Genomic DNA, 21,963 nt, shown 5'->3' with positions numbered 1-21,963 from the left:
AATGAGCTTGCTAGTTTTTTTAATGTTTTTTTTCTCTTTGCATCACTGGTAGTTTTAGTTGCCAGCTGAAAAGAACACGTAAGCCAAGCAGCCCCGCCCCCTTTAGATGAATTTTGGTTTACCCTTGCCGCCATTATAGTTTAACCGTTTGACACAGCGGGGGGGAGAGGGGGGGGTAGTAATGATAAGCCAACAGTTACAAGTCTGTTTTAGGAAAAGTAGAAAGGAAAGAAAATAAGGCTTCTAAGGAAGTGAACAGAGCCCAAAAACAAACAAAAAAAGCAGAACCTCTATGTTGATTGTGCAAAGCACATTTAACTATAAAAAGATATATTTTATATGTATGTACAGCAAAACTGTAAACATTTTGAAGTGTTAGTTTTTATCTGGTGTCTTTTTATAAATACAGGCAACATTGGCATCTGCAAACATCACAAAAGAAAAGATAACATTCGGGGCTTTTGCCGTAAAAACCAAATAAATCTTTTGTTAAGCATATTTGGTAAAGATGAACTTATGTGTGCTTCTTTTTTTTTTCACATAAATGGGAAAGTGGAAAATAGCCGTTCACTACATTTATTAATACTGTTGCGAAAATGTAACAAGGAGTCGTGGCGTCCAATTTTGCGGGGGCCAAGCGAATGCACCACCGTTCCGTCTCCTGCTTTGGTTGGGAACAAGTGCTTTCGTTGGCAAAATGGCACATTTCATATTTGTGTGTTGTGGATGAGGAAAAAATTAATCATTATAAACAAAAAAAAATAAGTAGTATATGTGTGTTAACCGTGCTGAGCCTGCTCAGAGCCTCTTTAAAAATATAAGGAAAAATGAAAATTCATGTTTCACGTACACGCTAGCTGTACATTTGGCAGTTACAGCTCGCTGTACACACTTTTTTTTTTTTTTTTTAAATTTCTCAAGCGGTCTCCAGCTCTTGCCTGAAAGGACGGGCATCGGCCGCACTCTTCGTAAGGCAGAGAAATGACCGCTTCGTAGTAATAATATTAATAATAATAGTAGTGAGTAACTTAAGTAGTTAGGGCAGAGGAAGGAAAATGTAAAAATAGGTCTCTGTGTGATATATACGTTGGAGTATCAGGGCCACGCGGAAATGGAAAATAAATCAAAAGGTTTGCAACATTACATGAAAAAAAATTCATGAGGAAAACTGTTAAGGTACGAGCGAAAAAGTCACCGTTATGTGCAAAAGCAAGTCGTTACGTTATGGTAAAGTGTAAATGTATGAGAAAAAAGTTGTAATGAGCAAAAAAAAAAAAAAAAAACTGACGTGGATTACAACTATAAATTGAACAGTAAGTAAAAAGTCGTAATTTGAGAAAAATGTTAAGTTACAGGCAAAATAAGTTGCAAAAAAAAAAAAGTCTTATTTGTCATGTCGTACAGTAACGAGCAAAGATGCTCGTAAAGTCTCGGGAGATGAGAGGTCATGTGACGAGAACAAGGCAGTAAACTAGCAAAAGTCTTTTTTCTCATACAGTTCTGACTTAAATTTTTGTGCCTTTTTTTTGCTCATAAAATTAAATTTCATTTACTAGTTGGACTTAACTGAGCCGTAATGGTGGTCAGCTGCATTATTTCCCGTCGGCGTGGCCCTGATAACGCCTGTACAAAAGTAGCGTGTGTGGAAGTACGTCGGAAAGGTGGAGTAGATCGAGCCAGTGTGTTTACTGTTAGCGTGTAGCGTGTGGAGTGGCCGGCTCAGTACTGGTGCAGGAAGGAGGACCTGTGCTCGTGTTTCAAGGGGAACGACTTGAAGGCCTTGATGCCTTTCAGTTGCTGCTGCTGCTGCTGCTGGCCGAAGGGGAACGGCGAGGAGATGGCGGCGGTCGAAGGCGAGCAGTCGCCGCCGCCGGCCGCCCACACGGGCGACTGCAGCATCTGCAGGGAGTCGCTCCACTGCGACGACGAGGGCGGAGCCAGATTCATCTGGTGGTACAAGGAAGAGCTGGGATTGGTCACACCGCCGCCGCCGCCGCCGTGGGCCGAGTGCTGCCACGGCGCTTTGGGAGGCCACGTTTTTGTTTTGCTGTCCTGAGGAAGATGGCACAAAAAAAAGAAAGATTGTAAAATTACATAAGAAAAAGGTTGTAATGTTATGTAAACATTTTTTGCAAGTATTTTTTTAATTTTACAATAAATGGTGACATTTTAAAAATAAATTGGCAATATCGAGAATGATGACGGAAAAAAAAGTCAAAAGTAGTGACTTACTTTAACTATTAGATTTTTATTACATCATGATTATAAGGTCATTATTAAAAGTATTTTGAAGTTGTAATATTACGATAATACCAAGTAAAAAAAATTATATTTCCCCTAAGAAAACGACAATACAAGTTTTTCAAAGTAATAGTGATGTCTGACGCCCCCTTGTGGCGTGAATGATTCTTACCTGGTTGTCATCAGCAATATGATGGAGGGGCGGCGAGGGCAGCGTGCAGGCTTCCGGCTCACCGCAGCTATGTTTCCTGCACACAAATTTTAGTTTTACTTTTGTGTTATGATTGTATTATTGTTAATACTTTGTCATGTGTCGTGCCAGACATTCAAAATCCTTTTTAGGGAAAACAAACTTCTCCTGGAAATCGGAGACTCAAGCGTCACCTAGCTCCATTTTTGCTGCATATACCTTCTTTGCTTGACCGCCGCCACCAAGTCAGGTCCAGAGAACATGGAGAAGAGACTGTCTCCGTTGGCGGAAGAAGTCTCGTCGCTGGAGCTGGCGGAGTCGCCCTGATTGGCTGACCAGCTGCTGTTGACTGCCTCACTGAAAAAGCAAACACCACCACGGCTCTTTTACTGACTCCTTTTTAATACCCCAGAAACAGACGGACAAAAAACACCGTACCCCTCGCTGTAGTACTCGGGGTGTGTCCACGTCCTGTGCTGGTCGTCGGGCATGGGCCAGTTGCTGCGAGGGTTGCTGAGGCGACGCGGGTGCTGCACCTGACGCTTCTGCTGCATGGCCTGGCTCACGCCGGCCACGTAGCGGGCAAACTCAGGGTCTGAGCCCACTGGCGGAAAGAGAAAGGAGACAATTGAATTCCAGACCTACTCGGTTTTGAAAATTGTTGAGAAGAAGGTGACGGGTGTTACCTGCGGGGTCAAAAGGCAGCGTGTCTCCCAGGACCCCGAAGACGCCGTCACTCTGCTCTCTGTTGGGCCACGTGTTGTTGCGGGGCCCCTGGGGCTTCTGGCCCAGCACCTCGGACATGACGCTGTCCATGTACGTGCTCACCAGGCCCAGGCTGTACAGGTCCGAGCTCAGGTCCGGCAACCCCGGGGAGCCGCCCCACTGGCCGATGGGGCCCAGGGGGGACAAGCCTCCGGGTGGGGGTTGCTGGCTGGACGTGCCCAGCCACTTGCTGGACGCCCTTTGCTGAGGGGGAGGAAGTTGAGGAGGCGGCTGCTGCTGGCTGATGGGCTGCAGGAGGTGCTGGTAGTACTGCAGGGTCTGGGAGGAGGGCTGCTGGGGCGGAGGCGGGGCCGCTGGCTGCTGTTGTGATGGCGGCGGTGGTGGCGGAGGCTGGGCCTGAGCCAAGGTCTGCGTGCCGTGAGAAATAACCGGGGAGGTCGGCGAAGGTCCGGCGGGGGGTTTGAGCTCGGTGGGGTTGGCGGACGCCACGGAGTTCCTCCTCTTGACGAGCGGGGAGGCCTGCTGGGATTTGCCCATGTTGAACCCTGAGAGAAAGTCGATGACGTCCTGCATCTCCTGGTCGGTGGGGAGGTTCATGCCTTGCTCGTCGCACGCCAAACCGTTGGCCAACGGGTTTTGGGGGCCCGCTTCGGGGCCGGCGGACAGAGCCCCGGCCTGCAGCAAGCTGTGCAGCCGGCCTTCGTTGCGGCCCAAGCTCTTGGCCTTGTCCTCGGAGCCCGTCAGCATGCCGCGGGACGGCGTGTTGGGGAAGGAGTAGCTGCCGCCGCTGTTGGAACCGGACGACACCTTCTTGGTGAACTTGGAAGTCAGCTTGGAGATGGTTTTGGGGAGGCCGCTGGAGGCCTTGGAGTTAGGGCCCGGCGGTAAATCCGCGTGGCCGCCAAAGTCCGGGCTCTCCCGCTGCAGCTGAATCTGGATAGTCGGCAAAGCTTGCTCTCTTTGGACGGGAGAGAGACAAGCGCGGTCAACTTAGGACGTTGGTCGAACGTTATTACAATATTAGAACATCTCAAGAACAGAAAAAGAGACGGGAGGTTTCTAGGGGAGGTTTTCTGAGAACATTGGAGGAGATGTGAAGAACATGACTCACTTCCTTTCCTTCCATCTATTGATGTCAAACACGGCTGTGTAGAGCACATCCACCAGGCCGAGCGTCTTCTCCGGATCGAGGCTACGCTGGAGCAAGGACATGGTTGCCGGGTCCTCCTTCAGACACCTGCATTACGCACACAAAAAAATAAATTTTTCTTCTTTCATATCGTTTCACTCTTTCAGCTGTAACAAGTCGAACGCTTTTCACATGAACCATATTTTTGAAGGCTCAGAAGCGTCAAAAGCTGGAGCCTCCTGTCACTCAAGTTGACTCACAAACTGGCAAATCCTGCTCGGCAGTGCAGGCCCCCCGAGGCGCCAGATGCAGAGCCGATATTCAAAATGAAGATGCAAAGAGCTTCCAGGTGGGGAGCTCAGACTGGTTTTGTGTTTGTTTTTACCGTCTCTAAAACAGATCGTCTAAAGTCGTCGACGGCAGTGAACGTGCGAGTGGAGAAAGTGTGGCCTCACCACGTGGAAGGAACCTGGACCACCAGCTTGGATCCTTCGAGGCTGATGTGAGGCGCGTACGACTCCTTGTTCTCGATCTGAGCCGTGTCGACCACCACCTGGGAGGAAAACGCGCCGACGTTACTTTTGACGGCGTACAGTTAACGGTATAATGTGTTCCATTTTAATAAATTCAAATTCAATGACCTTCACCCACTTTCTGTCATTAATATCCCCACAAAGAAAGACGAGGAGGGAGGAGGGGGGGCTTTTGGTGCCCCATGACAACAAACAAGTTCTTTGAAAGGCCTTGGCTCCTTGAGAATTTTGCAAGCCGGGCCAAAAAAGAGGGGGGGGGGGGGACGTGTGTGTCTATTTGCTGCACGGCAGGAAGTCGCTCCATTGTTGTCGAAGGGGAGCAGGTTTATCCGATTAAAAAAGCTCGCACATGAGAAAAGAAATAGCGCCGGTGTACGATTGCAGTGACGGCGAGTAGCGCGGGTGTGTATTATTGTAATCACGTGATTGATAAGAAGCGAAGGATTGTTTTACGATGAGCCGCTATTGGAAACGCGCCAGACCACACAGAGGAAATAAACACGGATGAAGCGTAAACACGCTGGTGTTACTCTGTAAAGATTGCACCCTCTCTGGGAGGGGAGGGGGGAGGAGGAGGAGGAGGAGGAGGGGGGGGGGTTACTGTAGGGGCCCATCCCAGTCTATCCTTCATCCAGATGTAGCCGGAATGTTTTTTTTTTTCCCCCCTTTTATGTCTCACCAGTATTAGCTTACACCACTCGGATGCCATCAGAGCAACCTGGGTGAGCTCCGCTTTTTCAAAATATAGAACTCGGGATGAAAATTTCATTTACAAGAATGGGAAAAATGGATTGCCAAGAGTTTTCATTTTGTTTACTAAAGACATTTCAGATCAAAAGATGAATAAATACTACTTTTCAAGTGAGTAAAAAAAAGTATTGGAACACACGCTACTGTGTGTATTAGCACCAAGAGCTAGCAACCAATCAAATTAGCATCCCACCTTTGTGCGGTTAGCTTGGATAGGCATCATGTGACTTGGGATTCAAACGAGGACACGATGAACGGTGATTAAAGCGAGCTACTCACCAGACCGGCCTGAGCAAACAGCAGCTGGACGGCCGTCTTGCAGGCTCCCCTCCAGCTGGACGGACACACTTGGTTGAGCACTTCGGTGACAGGGCAGTCGTCCCTGGAGGTCAGCCCGTTTTGGCCCAGCGCCTCCTTAATGAGCTGCAGCACGGTTTGCTGAGGAAGACACCGCATGTGTTTAGCGTCCTCTTGGAGACAACTGTCGAAAAGCGGACGCACCATTTTCAGTTTCAGGTTCTCCGCCGCCGACTCGTTGAAGGACACGCCCTTGAGGAAATGCGAGCCGATCTGCACGGGAATGGTGGGTAACTCGCACTGGATGGGCTGGGAGGTGGTGTGCATCCGGCCCGCCTGCTGGGCCTCGGCCTCTCCGCAGCAACCCTGTGGGAAAAAAAAAAAAAAACCATGTCGGGCGACCAACTCAGCGTACTCTGGCGCCCCTAACGACCAAACGCGGTACTACACCTCTGGTACCTAAACGCGTCTCGGCAACCTCCCCTGTCTTTCAAAAAAATGGTTTGCCAGCTTACCTGCAAAGCCGCCTCCACGCATTTGGGGTTGAGATGGAAACCGGCCTTCAGCGCGTACTCTCCGTGGCCCAGGCTCTCCAGCGCTGCCTTGTACGCCTGCGGATGGGAGGGACACTCAAGTCAGGCCAACTGCCTAAGCAGCAATCCAAATATGGTGAAATCAAAGGTTCACCTGTAGAGCGCTGTCTATCTTCATGTTGAGCTCCTTCAGCTGGTGCTCGGGGATGTTGGTGTTGTGCACGCAGAAGAGCTGCTGGACCTGGAGGCCTGCCAGGCAGCCGTCGCGACCTCTCTCCCGCAGTCTTGACATGGCCTGAGGGTGCAGCAACATTCTTCAGAAATTTCTCCCGCAGCGGTCCAAAAGTACAAGAGATCAATTTTGCAATGTCGACGTGATTTTGCAATTTTGTTTTATATTCCCAGAATATTAGATCCTTCATGTTGGTATACCTCAGCTGCACATTTCCACGAGCGAGAAGCTTCCTCCAGCTCTGTGAGCGGCCCGAGCTCGGCGCTTTGGGCCCGCACGCTGGTCGAGCGCTCCTGGGCCTGAGCCAGAGCTTCAGCCAGACAGGACTGGGCCACGGGTTGGACCTTCTGCAGGGTCTGTGAAAGGAACTGGAAGTGGACCTGCATCACCGTCAAGAAGCACCGACCCAGAACCTGGAAGGGAAGAACCAAAGTTTTCGCCCATGTTCACGTCTTGAGTTATGAGGCGGGAAAAACGTTCACGATGAAAGCCATAAGAAGAAAGCGGATCAGAGCTGAAGACACATGGCCTGCCAACAAAATTTGGACTGATCTCCTACAACCAGAACAAGCATACGTCATCATTTGAACAACAGCTTGACAAGTAATGTTACAAAGCCTCAGTTCCAGATAATGGAGAACACATGGGATTGGCTGTGCGGGAACCCACAGTCGGGAAAAATACGAAAAAAAAAAAAAACTTTAGCCCAAATAAGGTGACTCATGAAGCCATCAACATGTATCCTTCTATTTGTCAGAGAACACCTGCGCTGTCGCCGCCACGATGCAAGCCGGAGGATGGAGAGCTCCTTAAACGGGCCGAGACCTTGAAATCGGAACCAGATGGCTACTTTGAACGCCGTGCCAAACAAGACCGAAAGCTGGTGGCTTAGTTCTTTCCCAATAGCTCTTTTTTTTTTTTTTTAAAAGAATCTTCCTTTTCATCATTTGGGAGGTGCAATTCCATAAATTGGATATCGGCTTAAAATAACAGCTTTTAAATACCACACAAACTCCACCAATAATCCGTTTGCGTGGAAAAAGTGCTTTACTTGCTGATCAGAAATTTGGGGGGGGTGTAAAGGAAAGAAAAATGGGGTGAGTGCAGTCAGAGGGGGGAAAAAAAAATGGAGTAAAGCCGCACATACCACAACTCCCTCAACTCACTATTGTATTTGCCCCCCCCCTCTCATTTTTTCTTTTTTGAAGAGCTAATAGAACAAACTGCTGCCAGACTGCATTCTTATCCTCTCAGACAGGCAGAAAAAAAAAAGAAAAAAAAAAAAAACTCCCCCTCGGTCCCAAATACCTTTTGTAAAAACACTTCCTCTATTAGCAGCTATTAGATTAGCGTTGCTTTTCCTCGGAGACCGTGTTCTGTCTTCTAAGGTCTACCTCGCCATTTCGAATCTCACGTTTTCTTTTTATGATTGACTTTTCAAAGCCAGCATGGCGGCCGGGCCCTTTGACGATCAAAACGCACTAATTAGATCAGTGTGTAGCATCGAAAACTGATCGCAGGTTTGCGTTCCCGCTTCCCTCCGCGGTCGCGGCGTGCGGTCAAAACGTTCAGACTCACGCTTCCACTAATAATCACGAGGGCATATTTGGGAAGCCTTTTTAACCGACAGCGGTGCGAAAGGGTTTTCGGTTTTGGGCAAAGCCGGATCCCGCCGTAGAGGTGCGGCAATCTCCAAAAGCTACCCGACCGCAATTCCCGCAGACCGAAATACGACTTTAACGTTGACTAATTGTCAGATTTGTCTTGATCCGATTTTTCAACGGCTCCCTTGTGGAAACAGGAAGTAAGAAAAATCAGCAACGAGCGTGAAGATCATGCAGAATGCCACACGTTTTTTTTTTGTTTTTTTTCACACGCCGGCCGGGCTCGGGTTCTCAGGACAGGGTGGGGAACCTGAGCTGGAAAACAGTGATTCATCAAGTCAGCTATTGGGCAAGAGAGCAGCCAGACATCCCATCCCAGCATATTAGCACCAAGGCTCGAAGGAACGAAAGTGACCAAATATGCTTCTGCTCGTTCTGGTTCTTAGTAACAGGACAAAACAAAAATTTTTGTTCCATGAGATCCAAAGCAGCAATTCCAATTAGTACCTCAACATCTTGCAGGTTGAAGTCGTTCTGATCTTTGAAGTTGGCGGCCCCGGCGCTCAGCTCCATCAGCATCTTGGCGATCTCCGGCTTGATGGCCGCCGTCAGCCGGCTGGCCGCCTCCATGACGTGTTCCTGCACGTCCTTCAGTTGCATAGCCGCTTTGGAGTAGTGAGAGTTCCTGAACACGCTGCTGAATAGGTCGGTGAGGAAGGCGCTGGCCCGGCAGAACACGTTGAGGGCGTCCAAGTACTTGGAGATGCCCTGCTGGATGTCGGCCACCGCCGTGGTGGGGGAGGTGGGGGGCGGGTGGCAGCCGCCTCCGGGGAGCCCCATAGGCGAAGAGGAGGCCGAGCAAGAGGAGGCCAATGAGGCGCTAAGGGTCCGGCTCAACTCAGGCATCTGGTACTGCTGGTGCTGTTGGACTTTCTGCTTGGACCCGCCGAGCAAAAAGCGACGCTTGTAGTCCATTTTACTTTGCTGCACACTGCAACAATACATAGGTGGTGCACCGGCACCTAAAGATCCTGTTCCTGCTTAACTTTCCCCGACCCTCGGAAAAAAAGATCCTGTCGTCCGCACGAGGAAAAGACTCGAACCGCGACAATCCAGGTCACGTAAAAAGACCACTGAGGGATGCTGCCTGCCGGAGGCTCATCTCAGTGCGCCTTGAGGGAATCCGAAGGCAGGAGTGGCGAGCGCCGGGAATCGAAAGTGACGTGCTTACATGCAGGCCAGCTGCATATCGACACGCATGTCTCCGAGATTCCAAAACTGATCCGAGAGCCGAGGTGTAAAGTGCGTTCCTTCAGAAGAGGGGGAAAAATAATTCTTCATGCAGTCTGGAGCTTTTTGTACAAATAGAAATCCTTCACTGATGAAAGTAGAAAAAAACAATTGGATTGAAAGCAAAAAATTAACACTGGTCAACAGCATGGAGGTTACAAAATGTTTAAAAAAAAAAAACAACAACATGCAAACAGATTCCGGACTGTGAGGCGGATCCGGTCCGTCTCAAGGTGCTCCTCTCCAAAAGCGCCACTTGGCTCCGTGTGTCCAGCAGCCCCCCACCCGACGGGCTTCCTGCTTTTCCCGTCCGTGTGCAGGCTGAGGTAGGTGGGACTTGCCCGCGGATGCAGATTACGGCGACAAGAGCACAAATGTATCTGTAAGGCCTCTAGGTCATTTCCTAAGAGAGGAAGGGGAAGAAAAAAAAAACAGACAAGGTTAGCAACGTGTCCGAAGAGGAAGGATGAGTTGAATTTATGCTACTTGGAGTTAAATACAAAAAAAACATTTACTTTGGAAAACATTTTATGACTTAATCAATTTGTTTGTGTACTTTGTGCACTGTCAAATTTAAATTTTGAAGGGCTAAAAGTTTTCCTTATTAATCGATAAAATAATTGATACACCAATCGATTATTTAAACAATGCTACATTGCAGCCCTATGTGCTAAATTATTTCACATTTAGTTTTTCTCTATCTACTTTTAAAGGTTACAATGTGCCTAAGCAAGATGGCGGAAAGGATGGAACATTAATGAGCCGTAGATAACGTACAGCAACAGGGTAAGCTAAAGCGCTCCAGCAAAATGGCCACCGTGGACTTCAATACTGCACAGTAAACAAGTTTAGCTAACATTAGCCGTACAGCAACAGGGTAAGCTACAAAATGGCCACCGTGGACTTCAATACTCCATAAGCACAGCTAACAAGTTAAGCTAACATTAGCCAAGTGTCAACTTGGCCCGTTAAGATACACATAGTCAAAAAGCTAATCGCTAATGGCTAACTGTAGTCACGCCGTTGTTTCGTTGCTCGGAAACTGCTGTGACTTGTGGTTGTACTTTTCAAAACCGCGTGTCGATGCGCTCCCGCCAGAGAAGAGGCCATTGTTTTACGATACAGATGACAAATTGTCCCAGTCACAATCCCGTCATTCAACCGACAGATGCGACCGGGTTTTCGCCGCTGGGCTGAATGTATTCATTTGTTCGCTAGTGTGGACTTACTGTCGCGACAATTTCAGATGACATCACTGCCATGTCCTTATTTTTTTGGGGGTATTAAAACAATCCAAAAAAAAAGCCAAGAAACAATATGAACTGAAATCCAACACGGGCACCAACAACATGGACAAAAGTATTGGGACAGAAAAGCTCCCATTTCTATTTACATCAATTTGGAGGGTGTGTCTTTGTCAATGGCCTAGTTTCAACAAAAGCTGTCGTTGTGGTTTTCCTTCACACCAAATACATCCAAGAATGCCTTTGTGGACATTGTTTGGCGCACTGGGAAAACAAGCGTATTAAAATAATAAGCCGCCATTGTTGGTGATGTCACAGGAATCCTATCGCACGCATATTTGCTGGGTGAAACGTTTCCGTCGCTGCTTTTTCCATCAGTCTGTCGCTATCTGGTATCAGCGTCTTGTGTTTTGGGATGGATTGTAACTCGCAGAAGAGAAACACGTTGCCGTCTACGCACCGCTTTCTAACACACACACACTGCATCCCGACAACATTCTGCCGACCTTCCGACCCCCGCTTCCTTTCCCAAACAGCCCTCGTTTGTTGCCGTGTGAGTGGAAAGAGAGAGCTCGGAGGGAAACTGGTGACCTCAGCTCAAAGGGACAAAAGTGACGCTCATTGCGCTTCCTGAAACTGGAGAGAGAAAAAAAAAAAAAAAAAAAAAGCAATTCGACTATGGCGCAACACACGGGATGGAAAATGTCGACAACCATATAACAGGTTACGCACTTTGAAGGCAAGGGTTGGCAACAAGTTGGAATTTGTTTTTTTTCCCGGCCGACATGCTAGTAATACCGAAATGACTTTCCATTATCGGTTTGTTAGATGTCTTCAATTTCTGATTACGGTCATTTGCAGGTTGGCCGGCGCATGCTAACCGCGTTAACCCCGCGGAGGAGAGCTAACGAGGCTAAACTGGGCTGACCTGCGAGTCTCAAAAGAGATTAGCGCCACAGGGAAGCTGCCAGGTGGCTTTTCTTGTGTTTGCAGGGCAACACACTTTTTTTTTTTTTTTTTTAATGCAGCGTGAGCCCAAGCCAGGCGACCTAAGCTCAGCTTGTTAAAGATGTTTCCACATCGGTCACCAACTTGCTGAGAGCCAGTTGTGAGGTGGTGAAATTTTGTGACAACACAGCTTCGACTGTGAGTTTATCAAACATGCGTCAGAGAACTTTGTCAAATATTTGCTCTTCATCATGATGCCCAATGAGACTTGGAATGGGTCTGACTCGAGAAGTATCTGATGGGCACATTGAAGACATTTCTATCACTCAGTCCGAGTCTAGTGCTTTGCATTTGATTGATTTACTGTTCCGAAGCACAACTGACCCGTCCTACTTGACAAGCACTTATCTTAAGTGTAGCAAAGCCGTGCTTATTCCCAGAGAAGCAGCCTAGCGGCCGTCCTCTAACGGGGCCCCGCCGTACCGAAACAGCAGGGGGCTCGGGGGGCTAATGTTAGCCCTAGCCCCGCGCTCACGTCAGCTGCTCCGTTTCGATGGGAAGGGGCTTAAATTTCCTGGCGCGACCTGCCTGTCGCCGAAGTACACCATTGTCGCTCATATTTGAACACCTGGCATAAAAAAGATGACATCACCAATGTCAGAAGATGTTCATTGGGTTGTTCAATTTTGTGGAAAAAAAAGCCTATAAATTTTTTTCAACATTTTTTCAATTTTTTTTTCTAAAGCCAGAAAGTTGCCATTTGAAATTACTTTTTTTTCTCTCTCTAAGACGGGTGATCCCCCAAAAAATTTTGTCTGCACTTTTTAAAACGGATTTCAACACATCCTGACTCACTTCCATGATGGAGATGTTCAAACCCTCACATTGATTTGAGTCTTTTATCTTCCCTTTTCATTCAATCACACTTGGCCCTCCCTCCAAAGCCGATTCTTAAAAAGTTTGGTAGTTTAAAGGGGTCGGCCGTGGCAGCTGTGACACACGCTGACAGCTCCTTAACCATCCGCAGCGACGCTCCCTTCACAAGGCTGGGCATTAGCTCGCTCATGAAGACTATTTTGGCTTCTGTGGGCAAAAAGAAAAAGAAAAAAAAAAAAAAAAAACAGCTGCATGCCGCACTGGTTTTAGACGCTACTAAAGGTTGGGCTCAGCGGGGGGGGGTGTTCTCCCTTACATCTGTTGCCAATGAAGCACAGGAATGTTATTTCCTCACTCAACTCTTAGCCTGACGCAGCTTCAAAAAGAAGGTCAGGGAAAAGCAGCCTAACCCTAGTTTGTATCCACCATTTGAGTTGAGTCAGCCGGGACGAGTGCCGTGAGCAACTGCGCGGCAGGAGCTCCTCTCGCCCGGCCGACACAAGGAGCGTATTGTGGCGGGTCTCTGCATTCCAGCGCTCCGAAAATAAAGAAAAACACGCAGCTGTACGACTCGCGCGAGAGTATAAATAAAGGCCTCCTTCGCTACAATTTAAACTCGTGCGACAATAGAGCGTCTGTGGTCAGTGTCGGGTTGCTTCCGGAATAACTAGCGTCGGGGTTTATAGGTTGTCTGTGACGTTTTGGACGCCGCCGGGTGGGATCAGTCGAGACGCTGACCGGGCTGGATAATATTAGGCTAACCTGTAATGTCAGAGCAGCCACTGTAAGTAGCTTATGGCTCCCAATAAAAATAGCGCGTGGGCCAAGAGGCCCCTGTAGGTCAGCGTCGCCACCTATAGAAGGGGGCGGGGCTTGGTTCCTGAGTCCTGCGAATAACTGGACTGGCAAAAATACTAAAGTAGTGGAAAGTGGGACGGCAGCGTGAAAAGGTCACGTGAGCGCCGACAAATGAGTCTCGTCCGCTGTGATCCGCGGAAGCCCTCGCACAAAGCGCACCTGCCTGTCAGCACCGCGCTGAGAGCAAACACAATTAGCTCGGATCGCCTCTCCGGAATAGAAGCGCACAATGGAGAACGGCGAGCGTGCACGGCCGGCGCGTTGCGTCGTCGAGCGCGAGCGGCGACGGAAACCTCCGGCTTCGCAAAAGTAAGCTGAAGAGCAAAGGCAGGCGGGGAAGAGAAGAATTCCTTCTTGGAATAACACAAACGGTTAATACCTGCTCGGGCTCATGGAAAAAATGAAGTAAGACAAAAACATGTTCCAGCCCGAGTCACACTTTTCCAAGCACGGCTCGAGTTCCGTCCGACAAGGTATCAAATGGCAGCCTGCCCTGATTTCTGACCCCCGCCTGGAAAAGCAAGAAGAAAAGATGTTTCCTGTTTGCATTAATAAAGATCACCTTACATCAGCGGCGAGTTGAACCAGGCGACAGATTGTCAAGCTGTCACAATTCAATATTTTTAGAATCGTTTATTCCATTAATCGAAAAAACTTTTCATGCCCGATTATTTTTTATCAGCCAATTATTTTTTATTTATTTGGCATTATTCGGGGATATCAAAACAACAGAGCATCAGCTAAGCAATATCACACAAGAAGTCATTGTTTTCCAAAGTAAAAGCAGATGTTTGCAAAGGTCTTATTTTGATTAAACGCAAATAATCAGTCTGCTTTCATGAAGAAGTAGATCAATCATAATTAGTCCTTTTGTTGTTGTTGAAGAAAAAAAAAAAAGCGGATTCATTGTTGTTCTTTAGAGTGGTTGTTTTCTTATGCCCGATACTTTGTAGCTAATCCAGCGTACGAAGCAGAAAGAAAAGGCAAAACATCCGCAAAAACGGCAGCCTCAATTGGACTGTGTAAGCTGAGATCATGGGCTGCAAATGCTGGAATTCCTTGGCTCTAATAATATCGTGGCCCCGGGGCAAAGCGGACCCCTTCCCCCAGCCTTGCCGCGGCGAATAATGTGCAGACAAGAGGGGAGGGTTGCCTGGGAAGCAAACATCACTCAGGTGCACAACGCATGACACAGCGTGGCGCAAACAATGAGCTTGTGACTGCACACGGATGAGGCGGGCGTCTCCGCGGGGGTCACGTGTTCAACCGCGGAGAGCGACGGGACTGCGAGCGCAGCGCTGAATCAGCCCGTCGGTCTGAAGGCGAGACAGGAATTCTGCCGAGCAAAGCGCGTATTTCCACCGTGACAAGAGTTGTGGCAGTTGTCAACAAGTGGGCCAAATGAGTGAGCCCCCCCCCAGATTTTAGTGGGGAGCCTGTGCAAAGCCAGCAAAAATAAGATGACAAAAGGTGGGAATTAAAACCGTTCGGCATCTTCAGCAAATATCTGCGCCACAGTGTCAGAAGAAAAACAACAAAACGCCATTTTGTTTGCAGGAGAAATTCCATGTTTTGTTAGAATTTTAGTTGAAACATTCTCATAAAGTTGTCTTTAATGGGAAAAAATTCATTTCACTTCACCGGTCTAAAAATAATCAGACATTTAGTGCAAAATAATTCCCACAACTCAACCCTACATGCCTTTATATACTATTCTCTGTCTGTCTCCACAAGAGCCAAACAGGAAACACATTCCACATGCTCTCATGGCACATTTCATCTTCAGGTGGTTTACAGCTCACAGGCGAGGCTTTACATTAGGTTATTCTAAATCGTGGCTCACAACAGAATGGAATGAAAACAAAAAATATTGTGTATTTTGCATTTGGCTATAGCTTAGAAGCGTGCTAGATCACTATTTGGCAGGAATCCCCCCCCCCCTCCCTCGCCGGTTTCATCGAAACTCCGGGCGTTGGGAGCACTATATGGCAGCTATTAATAACTATATCGTAATACTAACGACAACACAGCCGCCCTTTGTTTCGTTACAAAACTTCCACAAAGGGTCATAAAGACAAGGACTTAATAGCAATTAACCGCTGCGAGTTAAGAAGCTAACATCGAAACGAGTGCGCTAACTTGGATTCAAGTGTACGTATACGACAAGTCCATTATCGGACACGCACAGATTACGATATGACGAAACTTGATTAATAACACGATTTTACCTTCATTAGACAAGCACAGCATGCCGTTGTCAAGACGACGTGCTCAACCCAAGCAGATTTGATGGCGTGGAAAAATAAAAATAACCAACGCGGAATTGCTCCTCCCCTCTTGAGTCCAAAATGGGTGGTTTCGAGCACAAGACAGACAAATATGTTCATAATTGGCCGCTTTAGCTGCATAACAGCACGTTGTAACTCCGCTGAAGCCTGTCACGGAGACGTATAGGTCGTTAATCGTGAGGTACGGGATCGGTAAAAGGGGGTGTGCGTCCGATAATGGGCGCACGGATGTTTCATGTGTACTCAGTGGCTTTAGCGACATAGCTACGCGGGGCTAACGTTAGCTTGCCCAGCTAGCCTCTCTGCGACACGACTGAAAAGCGTTACTGAGGCGTGACCGATAAAAACACATTTAAGCTCCACAAATATCAGCTCGATGCAATATAAAGAGGTGTAACTGTGATAAAACGGAAGCCAAAGGTTAAGATAGTAAAGAGAAAAAGGTGCATTGCTTACCATCTCTGGCATCCACCCTCTTTGACAGCGAATCTCCTGTCTGCGTGACATGTCAAGCCCGTTGTCATAAACCAACACTTCCGGTGAACGTTTCACAATAATGTAGCGAATGATGTTACTGTCTGCGTGACTGGAGCGTGTCAAGTCAAAAAAAAGAACAAAAACAGTTCCGGCAAATGTTTCACAATAAAACAAACGCTTGGTTGCTACTGTCAAGTCTGTTGTTTCACTGAACTCCGAGCCATTAATGTGAGCTATTTAATTTGAATCACTTTAGTGATATACCAAAACCGAGGCTGATATAAGAATTAAACCAAATGTCGTCATAAAGACTGAGGCTTTGTCGCCCTCTATTGTTGATTAAGACTATTCCACTGTTATTTACCCAGACGGTCAATAGGGGGCGTGCTATTCCACATATTCCTCTAGTGAGGCATCATTTGGCACCTGACCTCCCCAAGACTTTCAGGTTTTATATATATATATAATATTAATATTGATTGTAGGTCCCAATATTATTGTTTAGGACGATAGCTGTATTCCCCATCCCTGACAACAAGAATAATTTGTGGCTAATACGTTATGATTAATTTGTGTAACATGGAAAAAAATATAGTTAATTGAAGTTAGTTATTTAATTTAAATTGATTATGAGATTTATTTGTTCAGTGTGCCAATGTTTTAAAATGGGTATAGTATACTTTCTACCTGAGTATATGTTTAATCTCCCGAACCTTGGAGGACACACAGAGGGGAGGAGGTGTGACATGCATGCAGCAGCCCTGATTATAGTAAGAGTAGGAGGAGCTCAAGTGGCCCTTCAAAAAGCTTTTGCTCTCACCCCCTCAGCCCCACTCAGCCCACCTCGGAACTCAGCAACATGGGACTCACGCAGGACCCCGTCTTCCAACGGCTGCAGCAATGGTACACGGCCCACGCCTTGAACCTCAACATGAGGCACATGTTTGATGGTGACAAAGAGAGGTTCCACAAATTCAGGTAAGAGGCCTTCCTGACTATCTTCTAAGACAAATGAGAATGAAACAAGGATGAATGAGATTTGTTTTCAAACTCCGGTTTGTGCAGCCTCACGCTGCAGACCGACGACGGAGACATCCTGCTGGACTACTCCAAGAACCTCATCACCGAAGAAGTGATGAAGATGCTGGTGGAACTGGTAGGTCGGACTCGTCATGTATGGAAAATCCCAGCATTCCCTGCGCCCTTAGATGCACCGTTTCTTTGGCAGGCCAAGTCGAGAGGCATGGAAGCGGCCAGAGAGACCATGTTTACTGGAGACAAGATCAACTTCACTGAGGTGCTTATTGTTCATGTTGTCATTCTCATCCTGACTTGACAACTATGTGACGAGCTGAATTTCCTCACGAGTCACTTTGTACACCGTTCGTCTGTTCTGGGGCTGCTTTGCTCCTCCAGGCACTGGTTGTCTAAAATCTATAAAGGGTACAATGATATTTTAAAGCAAAGGGGGGGTATTTTTTTTCAAAATTGTGATCATCCCAGACCCATACCCTAGTGAACATCTCTGGAAGGAGCTGAAAAAAATATTTTTAAACTGCAAATGTATTTTAGGGTCGCGCTGTGCTCCACGTGGCTCTACGAAACCGCTCCAACACGCCCATATTGGTGGACGGCAAAGATGTGATGCCGGAGGTTAATAAGGTTCTGGACAAGATGAAGAACTTTTGTCACGTGAGTCAATACATAGCAAACAATATGTGAAGGGGAGAAGTCACACCCAGTGTTTGTTTTTGTTTTTTTTTCTTGCAGAGGGTTCGTAGCGGTCAGTGGAAGGGCTACACGGGAAAAAGCATCACTGACGTCGTCAATGTTGGGATAGGAGGATCCGATCTTGTGAGTTTTGTTTTCAATACCGAAACAACCTAAAATGCACCTTCACGAGTAAATATAATTGGAGCTTTTGAAAAGTTGATGTTCAGTGTTTCAGTCGAGACAATTCCTCGTCTCTAATGTTCAAAAAGAATTGGAACACTGGACAATTTTGAACACGCGGAGAAGTGTGAAAATCGAACCATAACTTCTTTTAACGTGATCCGCCGAACGCTAGGGGCCCCTGATGGTGACGGAGGCCCTAAAGCCGTACTCCAAGGACGGGCCCGCCGTGTGGTTTGTGTCCAACATCGACGGGACGCACATCGCCAAGACGCTAGCCCAGCTCAACGCTGAGACCACGCTCTTCATCATCGCTTCCAAGGTAGTGGAGGGCACCAACGGTGGGTTTACAAAAATATTTATTTGGGCTCGATGAATGTGAGTTTTACTGAACGCCAAAGACAATTTTAGCGAACTTGTTTTCCTAAACATCAGATGCAATCTGAATTGAAAATAAGTACCGTATTTTCCGGACTATAAGGCGCACCTAAAAACCTAAAATTTTCTCAAAAGCCGCCTTATCGTCCAGTGCGCCTTATATATGGACCAAATTCCTAAATTTAAACTGGCCCGAAGCATTGTGTCATGAAATCAATCATAAGTGGCCCGCTGAAGACTATAATCAAAAAGACTATGGATCATTATTTTGTGATTATAAAGTAATTTGTTGCGTCTGAAGTTGAACTAAAAAAGATAAAATGGAGAATGATTTGGATTAAAAATCTGACATGATGCATTAATGGTGCGCCTTATATAAGGACAAAGTTTTAAAATGGGCCATTCATTGAAGGTGCGCCTTATAGTCCGGTGCGCCTTATAGTCCGGAAAACACGGTAGGCTATGTAGCTAGCGTCCACATACTAACGTGTTTTCCATTTAACGCTGATTTTTGTCAGACCTTCACAACTCAGGAGACCATCACCAATGCTGAGTCGGCCAAAGCGTGGTTCTTGGAGCACGCCAAAGATGTACGTGAGTGTGGGCTTGAAGGTTAACCTTGTCTTTCAACATCTATTGACAATGTTGTCATTTCTCCGTAGAAAAGTGCTGTGGCCAAACACTTTGTTGCTCTTTCCACCAATGGCGTAAGTCATAGAGATAGATGGAGAGATAGCTAGCTAGCATAAAGTAGCTCGCTAGAAAATATATCAAATTGTCCACTTTTCTGTCTTTCAGCCCAAAGTGAAGGACTTCGGCATCGACACCGAGAACATGTTTGAGTTCTGGGATGTGAGTGCTCTTTCTGTTTGGCAGCTATATTTAAGTGGAACTTTCTGACCGGGACTTGAGTTCGCAGCTGGCGGGTTATCAGAGGCCCTTCCTTGGTGCCCCCCCTCGGTTATTATTAGTGGTGACCTTCTCCCGTGCGGAGGTTACTGCACAGGCTGATAAAGGTCACAGAGCTTGCTATTTTAAGTGCGGTGGATACAATATGGCTTTTATATTGCATGTTTTGGCTGTAGCCTTTGATTTGGCTGGAAATGTATTTTCTAACAAAAGTTTTGTTCTTTTAGTGGGTTGGGGGGCGTTTCTCCTTGTGGTCAGCGATTGGAATGGCCATTGCCTTGCACATTGGTACGTACAAGTTTTTTTTGCGGCCCTTCACTGGGCAAGGAACCATATTTTCTCCCCAGTCGTTAAATATAATAAAATGTTAAATCTAAAAATAAATATATGAAAAGTTGTACTATCAATAATATTAACAATTATAATACCACTTGTAATTAAATGATTTTTTTTTTTTAAAGATAAATATTTGAATATATTCTTCTAATATAAAATATTTATTCATATCAAGCCCTTCACTGGGCAAGGAACCATATTTTCTCCCCAGTCGTTAAATATAATAAAATGTTAAATCTAAAAATAAATATATGAAAAGTTCTACTACCAATAATATTAACAATTATAATACCACTTGTAATTAAATGAATTTTTTTTAAAGATAATAAATATTTGAATATATTCTAATATAAAATAAATATTTATTCATATCAAGCAACGAGGCAGATATTAACCATATATTTTTATTTGATTTATTATTCTACTATATAAACATATTTTAGTCTACCTATTTAATCACTACACAGTTAAATAATAATTTGAGAATTTGTTATGAATTTAAGATTGCGTGTTTTGTTTTAAATATTAATTTGGAGGCACAATAATAGACAACATGCCTGCTCTTGTTTTGACCCCCCTCCCCCCCTCCCACACACACACTCTGTCTTATCATCAGGCTTTGACAACTTTGAGAAGCTCCTGGCAGGCGCCCACTGGATGGTACGTCATCTGGAACGTCCATACCCTACAAAATGATAACAATGTACAAAAATTAAAACTCATCTCTGCAGGACAAGCACTTCCAAACTGCTCCTCTTGATAAAAATGCTCCGGTGCTGCTGGCACTACTGGGCATCTGGTACATCAATTTCTTCCACACGGAAACCCACGCCATGCTGCCCTATGACCAGTACATGCATCGCTTTGCTGCTTACTTCCAGCAGGTTAATCCCTAAACACCCCCAAAAAAATCTCAATCTTTTACTAGTTGACTGTAACCGAAATTTGGATCCAGGGTGACATGGAGTCCAACGGCAAGTACGTCACCAAAAATGGCACTCGTGTAAATTATCACACCGGGCCCATTGTGTGGGGTGAGCCAGGCACCAACGGACAGCACGCCTTCTACCAGCTTATCCATCAAGGTACCCCACATAACACACCGCTGAATGACCATTTTGGATCATGATTATCATTTGTGCTTGTACCTCAGGAACGCGCATGGTGCCTTCCGATTTCCTTATCCCGGCGCAGTCCCAGCACCCCGTCAGGGACAACCTGCACCACAAGGCAAGTCAGCCCACATCAGCTCATGGTGTTAGAATATTAAATGATCCTGTGGACCGGCAGATCCTGGTGGCCAACTTCTTGGCCCAGACGGAGGCTCTCATGAGGGGGAAGACCACCGAGGAGGCTCGCAGGGAGCTGGAGGCCAGCGGCCTTTCTGGGGAGGCTCTGGAGAAGATTCTGCCACACAAAGTGGGTCACAACCACACATGACGTAACTCATACGATCGCTCATTCTTCTTGTCGTGGACTTCAAGGTGTTCCAAGGAAACCGGCCCACCAACTCCATCATCTTCAAGAAATTGACCCCTTACACGCTCGGTGCTCTCATAGGTGAGAGGCGAGGAGTCGAAATTATTACTAGCTGCAATTATTACTAGCAAAGATACATTTAAATAATAAAATGACTCCATTTTTTTTTTCAGCCATGTATGAGCATAAAATCTTCATCCAAGGTTTGATGTGGGAGATTAACAGCTTCGACCAATGGGGGTGAGATGCTTTTTTTAAATTCCACTCTTTTAAAGTTGATTCTATGTGATTTGATTATTAATATTATTGATTACTAATTTGTGTTACTAGCGTGGAACTGGGCAAGCAGCTGGCAAAGAAGATCGAGCCCGAGCTGCAAGACACCACCGAGGTGCACTCCCACGACGCGTCCACTAACGGACTCATCAATTTCCTCAAAAAGAACTTCGCCTGAGATTCATGCACTCGTCGTCGTTTTTATCATAACTAATAATATCAATTAATCAATTATTGTACGATGTATTAAAAAAGGTTTTCTTTTACATTGCCACATGCACGAGGCACGGTATGCTGCGTCTTTTCTTTTTCCAAAATCAGCGCAAACTTATTGATGATGAATCAACGCAAAAACTAAAAGCAATCAATTTGAAGCAAAGCAAATCAATCTTTTATGCTGTCTACATTTTTTCAAAAATGATACATCAATCTAACCACTAGATGGCAGTAAAGCACCAGTTGCGCCGCTACTGCTG

General features: G+C 46.4%; 2 protein-coding genes across 2 annotated transcripts; one reads left to right on the top strand and one right to left on the bottom strand.

Annotated features, from left to right (window-relative positions):
• Window positions 1-2: 2 nt before the first annotated feature.
• On the bottom strand, window positions 3-16,350 carry garre1 (granule associated Rac and RHOG effector 1). Its single transcript, XM_088372185.1, has 14 exons — window positions 16,196-16,350; window positions 8,743-9,928; window positions 6,832-7,044; window positions 6,554-6,694; window positions 6,382-6,477; window positions 6,071-6,232; window positions 5,849-6,007; window positions 4,742-4,839; window positions 4,269-4,394; window positions 3,118-4,115; window positions 2,870-3,035; window positions 2,651-2,788; window positions 2,414-2,489; window positions 3-2,052 (listed from the first exon to the last, which is right to left on the bottom strand). Exons 2-14 carry the CDS (start codon window positions 9,238-9,240, stop codon window positions 1,720-1,722), a joined length of 3,204 nt encoding a protein of 1,067 aa, XP_088228311.1. The 5' UTR covers window positions 9,241-9,928; window positions 16,196-16,350; the 3' UTR covers window positions 3-1,719.
• On the top strand, window positions 15,499-21,767 carry gpib (glucose-6-phosphate isomerase b). The gene is made up of 19 exons (XM_088372189.1): window positions 15,499-15,602; window positions 17,045-17,194; window positions 17,282-17,372; window positions 17,445-17,513; window positions 17,789-17,908; window positions 17,987-18,070; window positions 18,285-18,431; window positions 19,006-19,077; window positions 19,150-19,194; window positions 19,286-19,339; window positions 19,624-19,684; window positions 20,349-20,392; window positions 20,464-20,616; window positions 20,688-20,817; window positions 20,886-20,962; window positions 21,023-21,151; window positions 21,217-21,292; window positions 21,385-21,451; window positions 21,542-21,767. Exons 2-19 carry the CDS (start codon window positions 17,076-17,078, stop codon window positions 21,663-21,665), a joined length of 1,662 nt encoding a protein of 553 aa, XP_088228315.1. The 5' UTR covers window positions 15,499-15,602; window positions 17,045-17,075; the 3' UTR covers window positions 21,666-21,767.
• The last annotated feature ends 196 nt before the right edge of the window (window positions 21,768-21,963 follow it).

Source organism: Syngnathus floridae, chromosome 3, assembly GCF_059516105.1.
Source record: "Syngnathus floridae isolate MCC-2025c chromosome 3, RoL_Sflo_1.0, whole genome shotgun sequence".
Taxonomy (NCBI): domain Eukaryota; kingdom Metazoa; phylum Chordata; class Actinopteri; order Syngnathiformes; family Syngnathidae; genus Syngnathus; species Syngnathus floridae.
The sequence above is the reverse complement of the archived record's forward strand: the minus strand, read 5'-3'. Positions and strand labels throughout refer to the sequence as shown.

What these genes read in the sequence shown, in the direction of transcription:
- garre1 (XM_088372185.1), bottom strand. Translation starts at nt 9,240, where the DNA reads ATGTATTGTTGCAGTGTGCAGCAAAGTAAAATGGACTACAAGCGTCGC. An exon ending in CGTGGAAATGTGCAGCTGAG is followed by an intron (nt 6,695 to 6,831) that starts GTATACCAACAT and finishes CTGCACCCTCAG; the next exon opens with GCCATGTCAAGACTGCGGGA. An exon ending in ATATTGCTGATGACAACCAG is followed by an intron (nt 2,053 to 2,413) that starts GTAAGAATCATT and finishes CATCTTCCTCAG; the next exon opens with GACAGCAAAACAAAAACGTG.
- gpib (XM_088372189.1), top strand. Translation starts at nt 17,076, where the DNA reads ATGGGACTCACGCAGGACCCCGTCTTCCAACGGCTGCAGCAATGGTAC. An exon ending in GGCCATTGCCTTGCACATTG is followed by an intron (nt 19,685 to 20,348) that starts GTACGTACAAGT and finishes TCTTATCATCAG; the next exon opens with GCTTTGACAACTTTGAGAAG. An exon ending in GGGACAACCTGCACCACAAG is followed by an intron (nt 20,963 to 21,022) that starts GCAAGTCAGCCC and finishes GTGGACCGGCAG; the next exon opens with ATCCTGGTGGCCAACTTCTT.